At 41.6% G+C, this 20,949-nt stretch overlaps 1 protein-coding gene across 10 annotated transcripts in view; it reads left to right on the top strand.

Annotated features, from left to right (window-relative positions):
• Erc2 (ELKS/RAB6-interacting/CAST family member 2) overlaps positions 1 to 20,949 on the top strand; it is a 963,719-nt gene that overhangs the window by 727,121 nt on the left and 215,649 nt on the right. For 7 of the 10 annotated variants that reach the window (XR_001234567.1, XM_013515688.1, XM_013515687.1 and 4 more), the window contains 2 exons: positions 10,225 to 10,372; positions 11,790 to 11,918. Coding sequence is in view for 9 of the 10 variants with exons in the window: in XM_013515688.1 (XP_013371142.1) it covers positions 10,225 to 10,372; positions 11,790 to 11,918 (277 nt within the window). In the remaining variant the exon portion in view is untranslated. The remainder of the gene's footprint in view (positions 1 to 10,224; positions 10,373 to 11,789; positions 11,919 to 20,949) is intronic. The other 3 variants (XM_005387388.2, XM_013515689.1, XM_005387385.2) reach the window with 1 other exon arrangement.

The raw sequence follows: 20,949 nt of genomic DNA, 5'->3' as shown, positions 1-20,949 counted from the left end.
TGAAGATGATGGTGAAGGAAGGGTGGTGATGATCAAATTAAGGAAGCTTTTCAATCAATTATCCCAACATTTGGTACATGGAGGTGGGATGCCATGTGGATTCTTATGCCTAGCCTTTGGATCAGTATATCTTCTTTGGGCATCTTCTTTGCATGATTTTCTGTACAGTGGGGCATTTGCTCCTGACAGTAATAGAAGGAGGTTTGTTTTGTGGCATCACCACAAGATTGGCCTGTCCTCTGACCGTGTGGAGGGTTTTGGAGTCTTCAGTGTTACAAGTTCCATGGAAGCGGGGATGATGTCTGTCTCCTTGGTACATTCATTCCTGGTACCTGGTCCACAGTGGGTACTTGGTACATACGTACTAAACGAGTTAAAGGAATTGAAGGACAGGATTCTGATCCTTGGCTTTGTTTGGTCTTGCTTTTGTGGCCAATTAAACATCCACTCCGAGGAGCTTGTTCAGTTCCACTGCTTCAGGTTGGACTTCAAAATTTCAGATAAAACTGTTCCTACTTCCAGTGATCACTGCTTCTGGGGTGGAAATTTTATTTCCATGAGCCACAGGCCACCCATACTGTAAATCTGAGGCTGCTTTCTATACCATTGTGTCTTGGGCTGGTTCCCTCACAATTCTTTCCAGATGTGGAGCGCTTTCAGGTAGTTTACCAGACTCTCATTCGGCATCCACTGTCTGGTTTTGCATTCCCTCACCCTCTGAGAAGGAGCACTCTGGTAGTGTCTCACATATTGTATTCATGAGTCCAGAAATTTCGAGTAACTCACGGATAAAACTTCTCATTATTTCTGAATCTTCTAGATGTTTGCTATGGATATCACATGAGCCAATTGCTTAGTAATGCAATACTTAAGATACATGTGTGTAGGTGTGCAATTTTATACTCTTGTCCTTTGGGATTTAAAATTAATTTATGGCCATTGAATATGCTCTTGCACCATCTTTAAGTTTATGCATATGATACATTGGTGAAACTTCACCAGAAAAATGACCAGGTGCATTTACTTTTTGTACTGTTGACACATATGGCAAGTAAGTATACTTTAGACAGGCTCATTGTGTTTTCATGGTAGCATGATAACATCTTCAGTTCTGTTACAGCTGTGATAAAGTTGGTCTCACTTCTGTCCCTCACAATGTTGAAGTGTGTATTTCTAATCTGGCTTTCAGACTACTTCCTGAGATGTGTTGCCCCCAAGTTACCAGGTATAAAGCCTGCTTAGAAATTGCAATCTAGTTTATTCTGGGTATTCTCATACCGAAGCCAGCCAAGTACAGAAGTGCTGAGAATTTGATTCGTTTGGAAGCAAATCTGTATCTACTGAGTGGCCTTCTTTAAAAAACAACAGAAAAGCACGCAAAAACCAGACAGCTAAAGCATGCTTATCACCTCCTCACTGGATCCTCAGGTAGCCCAATCTTATATTAATGAGAAGCTGATGCTTTGATAAATGATCGTTTTATCAAAGAACAAGCAATGTTAGCAGAGGGGGAATTAGAATGTGAAATGGTATATCTGCCTCTGCGTCATGGGTCTCCCTTATAGCTCATGCTCTTCTATTTTTATAAGCCTATGTTTGGTGCTTTTTAAAAACACAGAATAACAGAAATGGAATTACTTCAGAAAAAAAGGAAAATGGCAGTATTTATTGCAATGGCCACAAGATGGCAGACCTAAAATCCAAACTTCTCAAAGTAGCTGAGACACACACATGAGGAATTACATCTTTGAGGATGCTTTAAAAGCCTGCAGCTTCCCAAAAGAAAACTTTTCTAGGCCATAAATTATTATCTAGTTTTTTGGCGGGCAAAACAAAAAATAACAGCTTTGAGTTGGTGGATGTCTGTTTAATCCTCCTCCCTGGTGCGAGTGTCGCCTCCCAGAAACCTGCTCTTTGCTTGGCCACCGCTCTCACCCGCAGCACACACAGGAAGCTGCTCAGTTTCCTCCCCCTGTGCAGAAGGTCCGCGCCTTATTCCCCCTCACAGAAACTCTCAAGCAGCTGCCTCCCCCAAGTTCAATCTGGTGTGTTTCTCTCTACAAAAATTTGTTCCATAGAACCTTAATTTGATGCAGTGGTACAAGTTAACGCTTAAACCTCATTTTAAAGTGTGTGTGAACAAAATTCTAAAATGTGTCCCCTTTTGCGTATATCCTCCTCACAGCAATAACATGCTGATCTATTTTGTTTCTCATCACAGTTTAGCTGGTGGGTATAGTCTATTCCATGTAAACATAAACAAAGGAAGATTTGATGTAACATTAAATACTCAAATTAAGAAGGGAAACATCTAGTTCACAGTATAGGAGAGCAATTTGCTTCTCTGTGCAGAAACTGACTAATAAATCTTAGTAGTTTTAAATGTACAGTTGAAGGAAAATTAAAGCATATTGTGTTAGGGAAGTTTACATATGCACATGCACACATGCGTATACATTTTGGTGGTGGTACTGGGGATCGAACTCAGGACCTTGCACTTGCCAGGCAGGCGTTTATGCCAATGAGCTATATCCCCAGCCTCACACGCATATACATTTCACTTACCAAGAAGAAAAAGAATGACTAGATGCCCTGGGGGCTAAACATTGGCAATGCTGGCAATTGTCTAGCAACTGCTTATTTATAACCAGAAAGTTAACGCAGGGGACTAAGTCTCTTGACGGTAGCTGATCACCCTTGAACAGTAGGTTTAGTTCAGGTGAACGTTGGGCAAAGCCACGCCCCACAGTGAGGTCCAGATGTGTTTGGTTTTCCCATTACCCATAACCAGTAGCTTCCCAGCGCCTCTGACTGAGTGCGTTTCACATAGAAAGCACCTTGGCAGAGTTGAACAGTCAAGAGAGAAGCCTTCTTGTCAATGATTGAGAATAACAAGCACGAGCAAGGGTCATCACCTAACAGTCCACACTGACACAGTCTTGTAACGGGTACTGGAAGTCCATTTCATTCATCCTCTCCGCCTTCAAAACTTACCAATTTTTAAGAGATTCTGTTTAATGGTAGAAATTTTTGAAGTTGTTTGACATTGGTTAGATTGTGCACTTGACCTTGACTTTTAAAGGGCTGCCTTTCAGGACGTGTTTTCATTTCTCATACTGTGTGAAATCACATCCTGCCTACCTCTGCGAGGCCTTTTGGCTGCAGTGATGATGAGCACTTATTGACCAAGTCAGGCCTAGGTGTCTGGGATGCCACTCTGCTATGGTCAGCAAATCTTTTTCCACGCTCAGAATCTGTTTTCTCCTTTAAGTTTGTTTGCAAAACAGATGTCAGCTCATGAAAGTCAAATGCGCAGCTTAATAGAAACCAATTTTAGAGGTTTCTTTGAAAGTTGTCTTTAAGAGACTCATTAACATGTTTAGATACATTTCATACAGAGAGGAGCCCAGTTTAAAATAACGCAAAACTTTCAAATCTTTAAATGTGGTGGTGGGGCTGGGGATTTAGCTCAGCGGCAAAGCGCCTGCCTGGCAAGCACAAGGTCATGAGTTCCGTTCCCAGTACCGGAGAAAATCCAAAAATAAATAAATAAATAAATGTGGTGCTGTCCGTATTACGTCAGAGAGTAGTGGCCAATATATATTGTGCGGTTATGTCAGGCACCAGACAAAATCTTTATAAGCGTTATCACATTTAATGCTTGAAATGTCTGAAAGAGAGAGTTACTATTATTCTTTGTAGTTTATTTAAATTTAATATAAGTTTCAAAGATAACAGGTAACTTGCCCAGGGTCACAGAAACAAAACATATTGCTGAATTTCCCAGATATATTTAATATGATTGAAAAGCTCAGACACTGAAAACTGATACCGTCTCTGAAAGACTTGAGCGATATTCTACTTGTGTGGCTAAGTTAAAAACGATTCTAATAAGCTAAGGTGCTCAAAAGAAATCCCCCCTCATTCCTTTCTCCCTTGTTCTCTTTTTTTTTTCTTTCTCTTCCTTTCAGATCGAGCACAGCTTTCAGTCGTACCTCACACATCACCAGTGCTCAGACTCAGACAGTGGTTCCTTCCATCTCTCGCTGCCTTTCTGCCAATTCTCAAGAGGGCTGGGAATTGGCAGAGTCCTTTAGAATGAGACCAGTAGCTCTTCCTGGCGTATATCCTGCTATGAAGGCTAGGCTTCACATTTGTAAATGCACGCTCGCAGCAGAATGCTTAGTGGTGCTGGCATTGCCGTCTCTTAGCGTCCTGAAGCAGTGTGGGCATTTGTGAGCCGGCTTGCTAGCCAGTCGCACCTGGAGGAACCTACCCAGGGGGCCAGCTGCCTCTCTGGATCTTACACTAAGCTAGGGTTTGGATAAAAGTTGGTGTAAAGAGCAAAGAACTTCCACAAGAGTGTGTGTTCCCTGTGTGAGGAAATTCCAGTTGTGTGCTGTTAGGTTTCAAAGACAGAATTCTCTGTAATTGGGGTAAACTATTTTTTGAGGTCAGTTTTAGGTGGGTGACAGAGAGCAAACCACACTGAGGAATCTGGGCTGCCAAAGGCCAGCCTGTATGAATCCGATGTGTTCTCCGTTCTTGCTGAGACCGGTGCTTGTTCAAATACATCTCACGCTGTGGGCCGCACCGCCTGCAAGCTGCTTGGCTTTTTGCGTGGGTTCTTCTACTTACATCATGCATCACTGTGCTGGTAGGTAGGCTACTCACTGATATCAAGAAACTCCTTTCTCAAGATTCTATTTGAAAATACACCTTTAAAACTGCAGCAGATGAACTTCTATTTCAGGGGCTGATCCCAGCAAACCTCTACCCAACCCTCTACCTCGGGGTGAGACAGAAGCTGTTTTGAATGAGATCTTGAGATCTTTCCTCACTCTCTGTCTGAAGTCACCTCCTACCAAACTTATAGTTGAAGATTCAGGTCATGAGGGAAAGAAAGCAGTAATTAACCGGGAAAAGTTGATTGAGCAGAAGTATTTCTTTTCCCACAGTCCGATTGGAACCTGAGTGCCTGGGGCTGAGCACCTTACAAAATGTAGGTTCGCCCTCCTATGTCATTATCCAAACACTGCTTAATGGAATGCATTTTTTTCAAGCATCTGCTTTTGGGGTTGAATGTGTCCTTAAAGATGGGTCAGCTAAGTAAAACAAGAGCCCGCTAGGAAAAATGTGTCCATGCTTCTGCCCCAAGCCAATTTATAACAGTCCCTAATTGGCTTGCTTTGTTTGCAGCTCCTAAAATTAATTTTAGATCCCCTCTCGGAGCTCAAATCATCATTAATAGAATGACAACAACAGGGAGTGAAACAGAAATGTTTACAAAGCTCCCCTTTAAACTGATGGTGATAAGTGTCTTGGCCGCGTATTACCGCCAGTGGATCTTGGAGAGCTCTATGCGGGTCCGCCACAGGCAATATGCAAGAGAAGGCATTTATCTTGGCAGTAGATGCCCTTCAGTTCTCTTTTGTTTCAGTCCAGGGAAGTTTTTTTTTCAGGGTGGCGCAAACCATTTTTTTTGGTGTCTTATTAGCTGTGTCTTGACTACCTCCTACAAACTGAATGACAACTTAGGGTTATTAAATGTGTTCTTGCCCATACTTTTATCCATTGTTAACCCTGACTAAATGCGGGGGGGGGGCATAAAATTCCCCCTTTTTCCTCCATTGTTGCCCATATTTGTTAAAGAAATTATTCCCCTTGACATTTGTTTAGGCTGCACTTTGATAAAATGCTGTCTATGATCCACTTTCTTAACTTGGCGTTCAGCAGACTCCTATAGATTTATTTCTCTTTGCATTATCTTATCTTCCTTCCTAGCATATTTGGGCTTCCTTTTCATATTTTAAACTATATTTTGGGGCATAGACAGATCACCTTAGTAACTGTATACTAGAGTATGGCAGTGTCCTAGAGATAATTTTGCAAACCTTCACTATATGCTTTATTTAGTATATGTACTGTGAAGCAAGGACTTTTCAGTGTATAGCTAGCCTCACTCACTGTCTGAAGATGTGTTTATGTGCAATTCCCATGTTATCTACGGAAAAGAAAAAAGAATAGATTAAGTGCTGAAATGATGTCAAACTTACGGGAATTCTTTTCAGGTTGACCAGGCAGTAACAATTTCTAAATTTATTGGGAAAAATAATAATTTTTCTTTAAGTTCCAACTTATATCCAGATGTCTTGTCACTAGTATTCTCTTTACACTCAAACCTTTTACTTTTTAATAGTGGATTAAAACTGCAAATAAAGGAAAGAGAAACTGGGATGGGGGAAAGGAGAAAAGAAGGAATGGAAAAGGAAAAGTGCATATATATATGTATGTGTATATATGTATGTATACATATATATGTATATATATATATATGAATTAAGAGAGCTATGCTACTAATTTCTATGAGTTCATTGAAAAGAAAGGGTTGTGCTTATATCATCTGATCAGTTTTTCATGCCTATATGTTATAATCTGAGCAACTACTTTAAAGATAACGATAAGCAATGTGCTAACTATTGTTATTCTCCTACTATCTTGTTTTGAAATTTTGTATCATTGTTTTTGTTGTTTTTTCACTTTAAAAAAATAAATAAAACTGCCAATATGCCATTCTTCCTAGTTTATGAATGGCTGGAGCAAAATTGCCCATGGTGGTTATTGAGTATTTAATTTAAGCCTTTTAATTTATTCCAACATTGGCCAGTTTCTCAAAACGGAGCTTGACATGGTTTTTGTGAGGTATTTGTCACTAGGCACTTTGTGTCAGTGTATTGGCAACTTAGCTCATGTGAATTGTAAAAGTGAAGAATCTGATGAAGGGTTGACAAAATGACGTTAGTCTTTATATGAAATTAGGTCTGTTATCCCCGACTCTGGAAAACACCTGACCTTTAGAGTAGGATTAATGAAGACCTGTATATAACGTTGCAGAATTAGCTCCCAGAGATTTAAATTATTAGCTGACGTGTACCACCATAGTAGAGAGTCCTTTTCCTCATTTTATAAAACTTGTTGCATATAAACAAAGGTAATGGCTTTCTGTCAACACACAACTCAGGGTTGGCTTAGCCTGGATCCTTTTACAAACAGATGACAACCAGGCATGTCTTTACATACTCAGACATCTTTCCAAATATCCAAAATTATGAAATGTTCCCACTTTTCAAATTGTGATCTTCTGCTAATTACTCTTTGATTTAAGCAGACTAGAATTATTGAGTGTACATCTCAAAGTAACTTTAGGGGAAATCATTAGTTTTGGACCCGTATTTAAATGGAGATTTCAAAATATATATGGTTTTTGTTACACCAATTTTATTTAGAGATCTATATTTGTATAATGAAAGTATTTATAAAACAGATTTATGATCCAAAAGCAAAAAAGTGACAAAAACAAAAGTAGAAAAGGTTGTGAAGAACAAAATGGATTATTTTGTTTGCATATGAATATTCATGAGTGATGCTAAATGTACTTTTATAAAATGATTTTAAATGTGTTTTGAGGTTTAACAATTAGGAGTAATTTGATTTGAAGCTATATTTGGTGATAATGTCTATGAAGAATTGGAAATTTATTCATTTCTAACAGTAAAATAAGAATTAAAATTAATTTGCTGGGATGGTTGATGGCACCTTGGGAGGAGAAATAAGTATTAAATGTTTAAAAGCCTAAATCATAAAATTATAAGGAAAAGGAAATTTGGAACAACCATTCTTTGGGTTGGTGATGACATTTGTTAAAGTTGTTTAGATTTAATGTTATTAAAGCTGTTTAGTGCCAGATTTTGACTGAAGAGGTTAAAGAGTTAAAGAGGCCAAAAAGTAGACACAGGGAGTTTGGTTAGGAGACTACTGCAGCTTTTTAAATGGGAGTTGATGTTGGCTGTACCAGCGGTTGTGTGCATGTGACAGTATGCGTGTGCACACCTATCTGAGCATAATAAATAAGATGGGCAAAACATAAAAAGCCTGGGTGAGAAAATGAGAAAATGTTGCCTTGTGAAGCTTGTGAAGCATGCAGTGGCCATTTACTTGGTGACTGAAGAGAATTGCTTATAATTTTTAAATGCTTGCTCTCATGATCCTCTGTGGGAGGTATAAGCAGAAAGCAGAAAAAAAGTAAAAGATAAGTCACTCCATTCTACCGTAGTGGAATGATGACTACTATAATTTTGATGTATTTCCTTCTAATTTTCCTCCTGTGAGTTTAGGGATCTTACCGGATATACATGTATATCTGAGAAGGGTCTGAGATTTTTCCTACTGGTATGCTATCAGGTTAGCTACCTCAGTATAATGCGTGTAAATGACGAGGAAATTTTGGGCCGGACAGGATTTTATTGCTTATAGTGCAGACAGCAGCGTTTGTGTATTCATATCGATTGCCCTTGCTCGTGGTCCATGGAGGTCGGGGGTAGGGGAGACCGATGAACGTGCACTTGATTGCATTACAGGAGAACAACACGAAGGGAACTTGAATATTTTATAATGGGCAATAACATGCCCGCCCTTACTCTGGAAGGAGACAGTATTATACAGGGCAGTAAGCATGTCTCCCAAAGGGAGATATTACCGCTATTTCACAAGACTCGTCACTGTAGAGCACAACTATCCTTGAAAGATTTTAGAAAAGAAGTCACTAATACCTTTGCTTGTAACATGTACAGAAACATGAAAGCCTCATGGTGAATAGAACCTCACTTCAGTACGATTGCTATCAGCATTTAAAATGGCTGCATATAAATATAAAGAATCCGTCATAGAGTGGCAGCATGATTTACCATCGATTCCCAATTTTCCTAATATTTCGTTTCTACGGGAAAGGCTTTACTTAGACATTTCAGTTTGGGACAAAGGATGTAGAACAGTACAGCTGTCTTGTGTGTGTCGTAGCGAAATGTGGAGCGGATAGCAAATGGGCTCTCCTTGGCTGGAAGCTGGCTCCGCCTCTTCCGTTTGGCCTTCTGTATAAATAGTACTGGCTGTGAGTGGTGAGCGTGTCTGTTGTCTCAAGATGTTATCCAGAGGACAGGCTCTGTAAACCCAAATATCAATGCTGCTGCTGGGAGTCCATGCTGCACTGTTTCCCTTCTGGAAAGTGGAGATATTTCCTAACATGTTCTGCTACTCATACAACTGCCTAATCCTCAGACCGAAGCTCATACTGCCTGGCATTCACGAGGCCCAAGAAAGTCCATATGAATCCCTGCAGCAAAATGGAAAAAAATGTGAGATCCAAATAATGACCATCTTTTCCAAAGTATTCCGATTTTTTAAACGTGAAAGCAAGACCAGTGATAGCTGCAAAATTTTATAAAAAGTAGTCCGTAAATTTCTCTATTCTTTGAATCAATATTTTTTTTTTCCAGTACGGGGAATCGAACTCATGACCTTGCACCTGCCAGGGAGGAGCTGTGCCGCTGAGCTAAATCCCCAAGCCCTTGAATCAATATTCTTGATTACCCATTATGCTCTGGGCTCTTCTAGAAGCTGGAAAACTGGTGGTACACAAGACAGATGAAGTCCCAGTTTCACAGAGCATCTAGTCTAAAAAGCAAAGGAATAATAAATATTGAAGACCTTGTTAAGTGAAGAAGAGTGCTGCAGAAAATAGTAAACAGTGTAGCATAACAGAACCCTGATGGGACTGAAGGTAGAAGGCGGGGAAGCGCTATTTGAGGGAACAACCAGAGGAGGACTCTGCAGAGAATGCATTTAGCCGAAACCTGGAGGCTGAGGAGCTCTGTGGCAAAGGCAAAGCCTATGGAATGAGACCAGGGCTAACCTTCACTAAACAAATGGAGAATGGAAAGGGAACCCTAGTCAAGATCTCTGCCTGTCTTCAAAAGAAAATATTTCATGAAAAAGTAATGCTTGATGTTGAAACTGTTACCTAGTTTTGTTGGATTGCCTTGGAGACCTAGAACCTTCATTGAGGAGTGGATGGAGGGATGGATGGATAGATGTGTGAAGGTGTTTAAGAAATGAATTGATTGATTCTCTTCCACTTCTAATGTGTAGCTGTACCTGTGAAACCATTACAAGATGCCTCTCTCAGAAGACACCATGTGCCAGGCTCGGGGATTCTAACCTAAACTACTTTGTCCATTCTAGGAGTCAAGAAGGGAGTTTGTCTTAACCATATTTGTATTTCTTTCTCAGAGATCATAGCCTGTGGCTCATTTCCTCTCTAAATGCCAGTTGTTTGAGTTTTTTTTTTCACTTTATTAAAATGATCACAATAATCTTTATTTTCACCAGACAGGAAGCACTTCTTGCGGCAATCAGTGAAAAAGATGCAAATATTGCCTTGCTGGAATTGTCTGCCTCCAAAAAGAAAAAGACGCAGGAAGAAGTTATGGCCCTCAAGCGGGAGAAGGACCGACTAGTGCATCAGTTAAAGCAGCAGGTGGGGCCTCCTGCATGAAAGGTGTGTGTTGCTGGGCTTGGGGCCTTGGGTGCTTTCTCTGGAGTCAGCCACTGTTCATTTTCCCATGTCCATCCTGTGGGCTCAAGCAGCTAAAACCAGGTAGGAACAAAATGGGCCAAACTGGTGCTCGAACACAATTTGACTGCTTTTCTGATGGTGCATGTGGCTGGGCTTATGTGGTTTGCAATCAGCGCTGTGTTTCTTTTATATTAGCCTCATCTCCCCAGAAATAACTCTCAGCTCTCTTCCTTCCAGTGGACTTTGACTTTTAAGTCAATCCTAGTGGCTCCCAATTAAATTCTGGGTACCTTCTTTTCTGTGGGACCTATGCCCTTCTATTTCTGTCTTGTCCACTTTCTAGCCCATGTAAATAACTCCCCTCATCCAGTTCTTTAAGTTTCTTTCTCTCTATACTTCCAACTTTGGTTCTTCAACTATTTTCTCCAGGACCTTTCAGTGCAGGAACAGCCCCTCGCCCCTAGTACTGCAGACTAGAAAAGCAGAACCTCATGGCCATTATTCAGTCTAATTTTTAAGTCACTTTTTGTGCCATGATCATGTGCTTCCTGTTCTCTGGGCCATTGTATTTGTTTTCGTGGAAATGAGAGGAAAGGCATAGGCCAACTTGTGCCTTAAGTTCTTTGCCCTTTGGAGGAGTTTCTGGAAGTGGCTTAAAATGGACATAAGTGTCCCCGGAAGTCTACAGGTGTTATTTCTCCTCCATATATAATTTGGAGAACTTCATAAAGCAGTGACATTTCACTCAGCTTCTAACTTCATTATGAAGGCTGCTCAGCGCAGAGGTCTGTGGCCTCATAAGTTGGCTGCTCTTTCTAGCTAGGGTAACATGTAGCTCCAAAGCTCTGTAAACGGCACCTGTTTACTCTGTAGAGGATCCACACTGCTTTCCATCCCTGGGAATGGCTCTCTGCCTGCTTGGGTGAGCTTTACTAAGCACAGTATATAGGATGGGTAGAAGAGAAACGTGAAGGAATAAAACCCCTTAATTTACAATTGAGCTAAGCTTTCCCTCCTTGGGAAGGAAAAGGGATGTGTTAGCCCTAAAGCAGTTCATTTTTCACGGGGCTGCCTTGCTGAAAGACAGAGACTGCCGCCATGCCTGGGCTCTCTCCTCGCAGAGGGAGAATCTCAGTTGCTGCCAAACATTGGGGTCATTCCACAGAGCGGCATGCTTCGCTACTGCTGGCCCCAGGGACCGGGGACTGCTTACATCTGACCTCTTTGTTTGGGGCTGCGCATCTTCTACACTGGGTTTTCCACCCACTTGGCCACAGAAAGTCAAGATGAGCTTCCTTCTGTCTTTCCCCCCAATTCTTTCCTTGTACTCCCTGCAAACTCCCCTCCTGCACCTAATCTTTGTAGCTTTCTCCCACAGGTTTATAGACCTAAGAAACAGCCCCTGAACTCGAATATACCATGCACTTGTGATGCTGGCTACAGCCCAGATATTACGGCCAAGTACCACGGGTCCAGCTACGATGTATACATGATCCAAAGGTCTCAGGTCAGTCAGCTGCTAAGGAGACGCTCACCCCCAACCTGGGACCTGGGGATGTAGAAGAGCTATATCCTATTCTGACCTTTACTTCTTCTGATAATTTTTAGTACTCAGTAGCCATAAAGTTGGAGACCATAGGTGATAGCATCATATAATGATTCGCAGTGTAATTTCATTTGTTCTGTGGTTGCAATAGTTGCAGACTTGATGGCCACCCTACAGGATCAGCTCCTCCAAAACGGCCTTGCGAGGCTGCAAAACCAAGGAGCCAGAGGCATTGCTGTCAGTCAGATGGATTACTCAGAGTGGGCTTTTTCCTTTCTCTTAGATACACGTATCTACCTCGATGTTTCCCAATAAGGAGTTTTTTGAAGCTGCTTTCTTTTTCTCTAAGCATCTTGAAAATGCACTCCTCGATTCTAGTGAGGATCAAGTGTAGCCCTTCCGTGTGCTCCTGGGAAACTGCACAAAGCCTTCATTCTTTGCCACAGGCTTGGTTTTGGGTATCATGGGGCGCATTTGGGAAATCCCAGCTGTGTAGAGTTAGGCCCCTGCCTGGGCTGAGGCAGGATCTGAAGGCTTGCTGTAGAGAAAGAGGCAGTAAAGTAAGAGGCTGGGCTCCTTGGTGATGTAGCCTAGGTCTGAACTCCCTTCTTACGTCCTATCCACCAAAACAGTAAGAGAAACCCCACTAATTTAACTACCTTTGATGCAGATGGTAATGAATCTAACAGTGGTGACTCTTTTGCTTATAAAAGCAGTCCCTTCTTTTGAATGTTTACCATGGGCAAGGCTGTGTATTCAGGGTTCTCCGAGGGTTTTGTCCCCCAGTCATCACAGCCACCCAGCAAGCGGGGCCATAACTGAGACATACCGTATGGAATTAACTAGCCCGAAGACACACAGCTTGTAAGGGATGGGCCTCAGGCTTTAGATAGTCTCCTTGACTCCTCAGTACACACAAGGTTTAGGACCAAAATCACAGTGATAAGCAACAGCAGAAATTGTGAGGTTCCTTTATCTTCATAAGCCTGATTCAGATACCCCAAACCCAGTTAAGAAGCCAGGAACTGTAACCACTGACAGAGTACTGCCTGGAGTTCTTAGGCTTAAACTACTATTTGACCACATGGAGAGTAATTATTAATATGTACGAGCTTACCATATATGAGGCCTGGTTCTAAAGGTTTTATGTACATTAATTGATCAACTCCTAACAAAACTAAAGGGCTGATGCTCTTATAGAGAAAAAGCAGTCATCCAAGGAGAGAAACTTGCTTAATTCTCACAGTTGGACATACCATGATGTTTGTTAGAGATCCTTCGCCAATCTCAAGTGGATTTTACAGATGATGTCCATAGTTGAACTGCTTACGCTGACTTCTGTTTCTAGGTCTTATCATCTGGATATTTATGGACACTTCCCCGGACCTCAGTTTGTTCAGTGTATCAGGATAATAATGTGATTCAAAGAGTTACTTTTATGTGTAGTATATAAAAAGTGTTTTGCACATGCCTGGTGTGAATGAGCTGTTATTTATATAACTATTGCTAATTAATGTCACCACCAATCTTTAAAGGTAGTCTCATTGTTATTTCATACTTGCTGTTTAGCACATAGCTGGAAGTTGCAACTCACATAATGCAATACTATTGCATTATGGCAGAAAGAGCAGGCAGATGTTGGCACCTAAGCCTTCCTAGTCCTCTTCCCTAAAGATCAAGCATTTATGGAACAGTAGCAGACATGTCAGGAACTTTAGCCCCAGCTCCTAACTTCTACTGAAGAGGCCCGTAGTACTTGTTCAATTTGCCTGGTCTGGGTATACAGCCCATGGAGACATGAGTCAGAAAGGACAAGTCTTCACCTGCATGGCTGACTTGGAAGAGCAGAGCTCTTTTGGGGCCCAGCCTTTTGAAGACATGAGCATGGGTCTGACTTACTCAGTTTCAACACAGATAGTGAGACCAGATGCCTCATGAAAGATGCCACAGTTTTTCAGGCTTCCTGTTGGAGTGTAAAATATCTTATGCAGAAAACCTCTCCATTGACCAACACCATTCCCAGTGACCAAATATGAGTAATTCAACAACCACCACATGTATTATACTTTGCCATAGTAGACATAATGCATAATAGACACTCAAAAGGCACTTGTGTGAATGCATGATCACCACACAACCGGTACTATGTCAAGTGCTTTATGTGATATAAGTTTCCAAACAGGGCTGGCAGTATAACGCAGTGGTAGGGAGCTTGTTTAGCAATGCCCCCGGCCTTGGGTTTGATCCCCAGAACTGGGAGAAAAAACAGAACAAAAAGCTTACAGACATCTCATATTCTCCTCTTAATCAACCAACCAATAAATTGTGTACTTTCTATGAGCTAGGTTTTCTGCCGGGTGCTGAGGATTCACCCATGACAGGTGTTTTTTCTGCTGAGGTGAGAAAAGTATCACCCTCATAGTTTAACTTATCAAACCAAGGCTCTGAGAGACCATGTGACTTAAACACTATTATACCACTTATTCATGCCGTACAGAGTTGGGTTCAGGGTGGAGAGTGCTGAGATTCTGCTCTTGGCTGGACTGAACACTGCCTTCCTGAATCAGCACTGTGAGCCCTGGGTTAGTTCCCATGTCTCACAGGTATCTTCAGGGAAACCCAGTTCCGATGCCTCGGCCTGTGACTCCCAGCCTGCTCTGGGGGCAAGGAGCTTGGTAAGACCAAATGCTGCATTGGGATTAAACTCAGCAGGTGTTTATCGAGTTTTTACTTTGTATTATAGTAGTAGGCATTTTGGGGATACATCAGTGATCAAAATAAACAAGTACCCTTTCCTTGTGGAGCTTAATTTTAATGGCAGGAGAAAAGGCAATAAACAGTGAATGTAATAAATAGATAAATTATGAGTTAGAGAAAAGAAAAACATAGATAAGGGAGGATAGAAGTGCCAAAGTAGGAATGAGGGGCTAGTAATGACTCAAAAAGGAATTGATAGGAAGAACCTCTAGGGAGGGATGTTTGGGTAGAGGCTTGAAGATGGTGAAGGAGTGAGCCATGTGGACATTTAGGAGTTCCAGATGCTTCTTGTACACTTTTAAGATGCATAGGGGCTGGGGATTTAGCTCAGCGGCAAAGCGCCTGCCTGGCAAGCACAAGGTCGTGAGTTCAGTTCCCGGTACCGGAGAAAAACCAAAAAAAAAAAGATGCATTTGCCACATACGTTGGAGCCACAAAGAACTTATGCCAGAATCTGCTCGTCATGTGAGATTTTCAGGGAGGGTAGGAGCAGTGGCCTTGGGCAAAATGCTATCCCTGAGTTTCTGACAGCCTCAGCAACATGTCGTGGGAGCGCTTAGGCTGTATCTTCCTACCTGTATGAAGGTCGCTCCTATACCGTGTCCCGTCCACAGTATTTCCTGTGCCTATGGGCATACTGCCCTTCATGTTCGGCCAACCATTCCTCACTTCACTGAGCAGAAGCATCATCTTGTCCAAAGACGGATCTCATGTTCTCATCATCCTCCAGCTGTCACTGCTGAAAACCTTCCTTTGGTTCCCTTAAGTGTCAGGACACAGACAGATCAGACCAGTGCACTCTCCTTGCACATCCCATTCCCTCTGCCTGAATGCTCTTCTGTTTTTTCTTCACTTAGTTAAGGCCTACACGCCCAACCCTCGTCCGACAGCACTCCCACAGAGAAGCCTTCTGGAACTTTCCTGTACTGAATCAAATCTTCCAATTTGGCCCTTTATACTACACACATTTCTATCTTCCAGCACTTGTAACAGATGAAATTTTGCATTTGTTCTTGTGGTAATTAGACTAATAATTATCTTCTCTGCTAGTTTATGAGTTCCTTGAGGACCATGACCTCATGACATTTTTGCTCACTAGTCATCTGCAGACCTAGGGCAATTGCCAACCTGTAGTCAGCAATTAGCAAGTATTTGTTAAACATATGAATGAATGAATGAATGAAGGAGCCACTTGGGCAGCTTCTTAAGAGAAAAATACCAGCGATCAATCACAGTCCTGTTCCCTTTAGATTAACTTAGCTTCGTAGTTTTCACCCAAATATTCTGAGTACCCACCACCAGTCTGTAGGGTTTGGTAGAAGAGTAAGGCCTATTTGTCAGTTGATGGCCCCAAATCATGTCTCTCCCTTTCTTACCAGGTCTCAAGGCATTTTAAAGAAGTGCCTTTCCTTGTTCCTGAGCCATGGGATGGCGGCTAATCTTTTCTCCAAAGCTTTTGGCCTTTTTATACTTCAAATTCCCTCCAATTTCATGGATTCTTCTTGAATAAAATGTCGCTCAGTTCGCAGAGGTGGCAGGGGATTTTTATTATGAAGGGAGCCCCTCCATTCCATCCCCGAAAACCTTTGTATATCTCATAAATCAATTTGCCTAGAAATACTTTAACTTCTGTTAAACATCTGTCAGGAAATCCAGAGGTGATAGGAAATGAGTCCAGAAATTCCAGCTATGCCTAACAATGAAAGAATCTTTATGACACTCCTCAGGTGTTGACATCTGGATGGTTTCTGGGCTGAGCACTGTATGAAGGTAAAAGAGTAGTACAGATTAACCTTATGTTTCTTGTGGCATTAAAAAAAGAAAGGATTAAACATAGTTTGGTGGAGTCAGCATCTAAGTTAATCTAACATATTCATCCGGTTTCTGTTTTTTTTATAAGCACACACCTCTGATGTTTTGCTCTACTTCTAAGGGAAAAAAAGTATCTGGCCTCAAGATTTGTGCAGTCTTAGGAGCAGATCTCAGCTGGGATTGAGTTTTGTTCTTTCTCTAGGGGGGCCGGTTCCAGAAATTATTATTAAAAATTACCATCTTCCTTCTTCAGTGTCTGGACTCAACCCCCCCCAACTCTCTTCCTCCACCCTCGAAGAAAGGACTAACATCAAAATAATTAATTCTGAAATCATTGGATTTGCCTGCCGCTAAAAGGTTTTTGAAGAAAGCTTAAGACTAAATCTTACCCCATAAGCCTTATTCCCAAATGCTTTCCTGTTGCTGAAGTAGTGATACGCACATCCTTGATGAAAATGCCTTTTTAAAATGAAGTCCAGACACTATTGTTTAGTTAAAATTAGAACCAGCTTATTTCTCAGAACCAGTTAGAATTCTTTTGAGATTGATCAGAGATAAATTGTGCTTGGTTTTCTTTTCACTTTTCTACAAATTTTGGGCATTGCTTTGGCCACGAGGAAACATGCAGGTCAGTTGGGAGCAGGAAGGTGAGAAGACCAGGAGATAAATTCCATCATTCTCTGTTTAACCCAAAGTTTGCATAAGATTAAAGTCTTATGTCCCAGTAAATGTTCTGATAGCCATGCCAGGTTAGCACAGGTCTGGGTGGAGGCTCCCTGTCCTGCATTGTCCAAAAGTTTTAAGGCTGTCTTTAAGGACTAGCCAAACATATATGGTCATGAATAGGAAAAGGCAGAGGCTGTCCTGGACGGTGGTTGGGAGAGATAGGATCCTAGTCAAATTAAATGTCATCAGAGGTAGACAGTCATTGGTAAAGCAAGAAGCACCTAGGTAGAATGAGTAGACTGGTGGGTCTTTCCCTTCTACTGGAATCCATCAGGCTTGGCTTTCCCCCTTACACTGCCCTCGCATTGTATGCAGATGACTTTTAATTACCCTGTAGGGTTCAGAAAGTAAGCACAATTAAACAGCAGTGGAGGAACTCAAGGCAGTGGGGTTCCCATAGCCTGGTGTTGTGTTTGGATGAGCTCCAGAAAAGCTTGATTTGATCCCAGCATTGTAATGCACCACAGACTTGCTCCAGATCAAATTGCTGAAATGCAAATGCATTGGTTTGTACGGGAGACTCACTTTGGGTTAAGCTGTTCTTGTCTCTCTGGTAAAATCTAGCCACATCTCTATCTGCCTTTGACTTCAGTATGAAGTGTCTTTGCATTGTACTCTGGAGAACCCTCTTTTTAAAAAGAAATAGTGAGACTCCTCCTCCATAGGCTGATGTCAGACGATTCGCATGGAGGCAAACCTGAACTCTTCCATGTTACTGAAAATCATTTCCTCATAGTGTCCAAAACTGGGCAGGACACTTGTCTGCTTTCAGCCTGGAAATATTTCTTCCCCGGGCAGCTGGTGTCTCAACTCCAGTATTTAAGGAATCTATTCAAAGACTGTGGAAGCAAAGTATTTCCTCTGTGATTCCATGTGTTTCTCAAATCCCTCTTAGAAGGACATCTTCCCAGAGCCTCAAGGTAAGGCTGATGGACCTCCTTCTGAGTTCGTTATTTGAACATCTTGCTTGGGTGGAAGCCTTGTTTATAGACTACTTCAGTATTCCCTAAATGTGCATGGAGTACCTCTAGTGTGTGTTGAGCCCTCTTTAGCTATAAGCGATGTTGAGTTTTCCATGAGACTTGAGGTTTTATCATCTCTACCACCAGTAAGGTAGGTGTTAGCTCATGAAAGAGACAAGAGGAAAAATTGCTGTGAGGGGGTGGTGTTGTTTTCTTTGGTTTTATGCAGAAGTATTACTACCAAAGTTCCAAAAATCTTCCTTGCCTAAAAGGTCCAAAAATACTACTTTGCGGAAGTAATTCTTGAAATTCCTATAAATTATGTGATTGGCAATCGATAGTGTATTTTTTTGTGACGAATGCCTGTCCAACCATCATGCTGTCTCTCACCTTTTTAGGGCTCTTAGAGTGAGTATTCTTAACCAAAGGGAAAGAAAGCAAACTAAAACCTCACTCTCCTTTTTAAAATGTAGCTCTTTAAGTATAACGTGCAAGTAGAGAAAGTTAAAAAGACCAACTTTACCATTGTGTTCTCCTGCTTTTAGAAATGCACGAAGGAGAAATGGGTCCGCCTTCGAAGCTTAAGAGAAATTTGCCAGCCTTTATTCAATAATTTAAAGCACCCCCACAGCATCCAGCAGTTGGCAGAGCATATCAGAATCACAGGCTTAGTTGAAGGTGACCAAAACAGAATAGTGTGTGGATGCCAAGAAGATCTCTCACGTGGTCTCTCTCTCTTTTTTTAAATTCAAATTTCACATCTGTGCTCTATTTTTAAACATTTATTCTTTAAGTGATAACGCATGTTTTACCAAGCCTCTTATTGGATTAGACATGTTTGAAATCCCCTAGACTTTAACCTGTTCATTACCACCTCCAAAAACATCCAGATCCAGCTCTAAAGCAGCAAATGTACGTAGGGGAAATTTCCCAAGATGTTGGCCACCAGAGACTCATCGTGTTTTGGGGCAGAGGCGTCCCACTGTGTAGATTTGGGGACATCTTAGGGTCACCCTGCTTCAACCACGCTTCTCTGCAGGCATAATGTGAATTGTGTTGGTGCCTTTCATCGTAGTTTTACTACTCACCTTTTTCCACGGGAGGTACTTACAGTTCGTGAACTCTTACGATACACCTGGTAGTGGGCTAGAGATTTTAAATCTATTATCACAGCGACCCTGCAAACCAGGCATTAATAATCCTATTTCAGGGATGAGGAAACTGAAATCCAGGAGCTGTGCAGATGCTTCGGCCAGTGAAGGGTGGAGGCAGAGCCCAGGAGCTCTCCTACCGAAGCTCTTCCATGCTCTTCGCTGGAGCTCTCTTCAAACTGGTCAAGTCTAACTTGCAAACTGGGTCTAAAAAGAATAACGAGAAGGCCGTACGCCATGCTGTGACCACGCTCAGCACCCACTGCCAGCCCCGCCCTGTGCGCCCAGGGCCCCAGCTGCCTCCTGCCTGACCTGAGGCCATCCATGGTATGCATGCTCAGGAGGGTGACTTATCTCTTCCTTTATCACAGGCCTGGCGCTGCCACTGGGGGGAGGGGCTGTGACCCATCAAGCGTCCTGTAGTTTTCTAAGAAAATGTAGACGGCCTTCACACTTCCTTCTAGCTGCTTGAAAGCTTTTCCTCCTTTAGTTTTCCATTTTCTTTTTTACCATTTAACACATGCAAATAGCTCTTTCCTGATCGCTGTCTTTCTCTTTCCTCCCGCCCTCTGCCATTCCCTCTCTCCCTCCCTTCCTCTCTTTGTATAATTAAAAGTCCTTTCAGGCTGTCTTCACCATATCATTTAAAATGAATTGAAAAAAGACCCAACTTCCTGCCCTCGTGTCCTCTTGATGCTGAACTTCAAAATGAAAGAAAAGCCCTTTTTCACTCCGCGTCTGGCCCCCACTCCCTCTGAATGACTGTGTTCAAGTCATACTGATTTTGCAAATGATCAGCGCTGTCGTGCACCAAGTTTGTTCTTTCCTGGCTTTTGCACATAATAATTTCACAGGAGAAGGATTCTTTCCCCTCCTCGCTCGTGTTAAAGACAATCAGCAAACACGGAATTGACAAGGTCCAATAATTTGTGTTTCATTCAACTCCATTCTTTTTGGGGAGAGGCCATTTTTTTTTTTTCATTCTCTGCAACATGCTAATGGCAGAATTAAAAGTTTCAGCATCTCTCGTGTGTATTGTTGTTTTAACTGTACCACATAAAAAGTACTATATTGAGGGCTGGGGATTTAGCTCAGTGGCAAAAGCGCCTGCCTGGCAAGCGCAAGGTCGTGAGTTCGGTTCCTGGTACTGGAGAAAAACCAAAAAAAAAAAAAAAGTACTATATTGAAAAGTGATATTTGAAAATGTGTAAATTAATCTTTATTATAAAAGTAACAATGTAGAATTGAAAAATAACAGAAAAATTTCTGAAAAATATCAGACAAATAACAATGTAGAACAATGTAAATAAAAAAACTGTAAAAAAATTCACCCATAATCCCACCACTCAGAAATAACTATCATTAAGATTTATAGTTTCCTATATTGCAGTATTTACTTACATATTGAAACAAGTATATAGTCTGGTACACACTAAAGATTGCTTTAGCTTTTTCAACATGTAATATTCAATACATTTTCCTAGGTCCTTGAAAGCTTTTAAAAACATATTTTTTGGTTTATGATTTTTTTCATACTTGCTATAGTTAATTTTATCAGTCTCCTGTTTTGGGATTTCAATTTGT

Source organism: Chinchilla lanigera, unplaced genomic scaffold (genome assembly GCF_000276665.1).
Source record: "Chinchilla lanigera isolate Chin_1 unplaced genomic scaffold, ChiLan1.0 scaffold00029, whole genome shotgun sequence".
In the NCBI taxonomy this organism is placed as follows: domain Eukaryota; kingdom Metazoa; phylum Chordata; class Mammalia; order Rodentia; family Chinchillidae; genus Chinchilla; species Chinchilla lanigera.
The sequence above is the reverse complement of the archived record's forward strand: the minus strand, read 5'-3'. Positions and strand labels throughout refer to the sequence as shown.